The 2,500-nt window shown below is 43.8% G+C and overlaps 1 protein-coding gene across 3 annotated transcripts in view; it reads left to right on the forward strand.

Moving 5' to 3' along the window:
- stambpl1 (STAM binding protein-like 1) overlaps nt 1–1,079 on the forward strand; it is a 13,419-nt gene extending 12,340 nt beyond the window's left edge. For all 3 annotated transcript variants that reach the window (XM_030078685.1, XM_030078686.1, XM_030078687.1), the window contains exon 13: nt 257–1,079. In XM_030078685.1, coding sequence (XP_029934545.1) covers nt 257–313 — 57 coding nt within the window. In that variant the 3' untranslated portion in view covers nt 314–1,079. The remainder of the gene's footprint in view (nt 1–256) is intronic.
- Nucleotides 1,080–2,500: the final 1,421 nt, after the last annotated feature.

Genomic DNA, 2,500 nt, shown 5'->3' on the forward strand with positions numbered 1-2,500 from the left:
AAATTATATATCTGATGATTAAACTGAAATATTTAAAGGTCAGATCAGATTTGTGGTGTTAAATTGCTCGTTGTTCCTCATTTTGCTGAGGGCCCCTGGAAGCTGGTTAAGGACCCCCGGGGGTCCCCGGACCACACTGTGGAAACCTGAGTGTTGAACCTTTTATGTTACTGAGGTCAGACAGACAGACACTGACGCATCACCACCTGTCTCTCTCTCTCCCTGTCTGTCTCTCTGTGTGTCTCTCGCCCCTCAGGTGTGTAAGCACGTGGTGGTGAGGGACTGTAAGGTCAGCCTGCTGGACCTCAGGTGACAGCCAGGGGGCGCCACTCGCTGTTTCTGCACCGTTGTTTACTCCCGAGGCTTTTCTATCTATTTATTTTTCTGAAGAGGAAAACTGTGAACTCAGAGTGCTTGGCTTACACTGTGTGTGTGTGTGTGTGTGTGTGTGTGTGTGTGTGTGTGTGTGTGTGTGTGTGTGTGTGCGCGTGTGTGTGTGTGTGGGCAGGGAGCTGCAGCACACGCCGAGCCTCCGACAGAACAAACGAGCTCAGATCAATCGATCGATTATCAGGACTGATATTCAGATTTTTTTTTTAAATTATCAGGTGATTTTCTTGTGCTTTTTTTTTTGTAATTTTCTGGTAATTTTCTTACATTTTTTTACATTTTTAATTACTATTATAATGTTAAACATTTTTAAAAATTCAAAGCATGGTTTTTGTTGGTGCTTGTAAAACTGTCAATTTTGACTCTGCGATTTTTAAAATTTATTACAAATCAATATCAGCCCTGAAAAATCAATATCAGTCCAGGTGATCGGTCGAGGTTTAGAGGTTTTTGTCATGACGGTAAAACGTGAAGACAGTAAATATGAGCTTCAGATTCAGAAAACGAGCCTCCCGGCCGCCCGGCGCCGCAAAATAACAGGAGAGGGAAGGAAAACAGGCGGACAAGGAAAGGACCTGAAATGAAGGAACCAAAAAAAAAAAAAAAACGAAAATTTGAAGAAAAACAGAGAATTTCTTAAATGGAAAAAGAAAGATTTTCTCCCGTAACTTAATTTTTTTTTTTTTTTTTTTTTTTTTTTTTTTTATTATTTATTTAAAAGCAGAGGTAGGTTACAGGAAAAATATTCTTTTGATTTTGAATTTTTCAGGTCATTTTCTTGTTTTATTTTATTTTATTTTAACTTTTATCTTCATTTTATTCCTTCATTATTTTCAGGTCATTTTCTTGTTTTATTTTATTTTATTTTAACTTTTATCTTCATTTTATTCCTTCATTATTTTCAGGTCATTTCCTTGTTTTATTTTATTTTATTTTAACTTTTATCTTCATTTTATTCCTTCATTATTTTCAGGTCATTTCCTTGTTTTATTTTATTTTATTTTAACTTTTATCTTCATTTTATTCCTTCATTATTTCCAGGTCATTTCCTTGTTTGGTTTTGTTTGCTGTTAATAGTTTGAAAGCAGGCGAGGCGGCTGTGAACGGGACGTCCCTCTGAAAACACACACAACCAATCAGAAGCAACAGGAGCTCAACCTGAGAGCTGCAGGTTGTGTCGACATGTGAGGAGGTCAGAGGTCAGAGGTCACGGGGCCACAGAGCCGCTGTGTGTTTATTGTTATTGTTGTGTGAGCGTGCCGAGGCCGGACTCAGCACAGAGACCAGGACCCTGACCAGCTCAAACCAGCTCAAACCGGCCCGGTTCCTCTGCTCTCCTCCCAGAGCGAGCAGTGGGCTTTCAGAGCTGCCACATCACTCCTCCTCCCTTTCCTCCATTCATTCCACTACGATATGAACATGAACTTTCAGAGCCTTCACACTTTCTTCACTCCAGTTTTCCATCAGCCCAATAAAGTCCTCCACATGAGTTTTCCTAAAAGCAGCAGCTCTGTTGGCTTTTCAGGACTTTTTCACACTGAAACGCTCCCTCCTCCTCCTCCTCCTCCTCCTCCTCCTCCTCCGCCAGGGAAAATAGTCCCTAAGCGGGGAAACAGCCAATCATCAGCTGTGTGGTTTCTGGATGTTGAGGAAGCAGAACATTATTAGGCGGCTGCTTGATTTTGACTCCTGGATGCTGTGAAATCTGATGGTCTGTTGTCCTCAGAGTGACGGCGGTCTGATGGACACGAGGCGCCCATCAGTGGATTTTTTTTGGGGGGGGGGGGGGGGTTATGGGTTTAATGATGGGAGATATTTACGGAACACACACGGGGCTGCGGCCTGTGACCCGCCGCCGCCGTTTGAAAATGTCGCAGCGACGGCGAGCGAGGAGCTTAAAGTTCAAATCATCTGCTGCCGATAAAGCTCTTTAAAAACGACCTGCGGCTCCGGCCGGCGTGTTCCTGCTGTGGGTGAGGAACGCGGAGAGCAGGCGTCTGATTGGCCGTGTCTGTCGGGGGCGTGGCGGCGTGCGGCTCACGGTGTGAACCACAGAATCAGCTGTTGGGTTTTTGTTTTGGTTTTCCTCCGCTGGCCTCGGCCTCTGGAG

Source organism: Myripristis murdjan, chromosome 19 (genome assembly GCF_902150065.1).
Source record: "Myripristis murdjan chromosome 19, fMyrMur1.1, whole genome shotgun sequence".
In the NCBI taxonomy this organism is placed as follows: domain Eukaryota; kingdom Metazoa; phylum Chordata; class Actinopteri; order Holocentriformes; family Holocentridae; genus Myripristis; species Myripristis murdjan.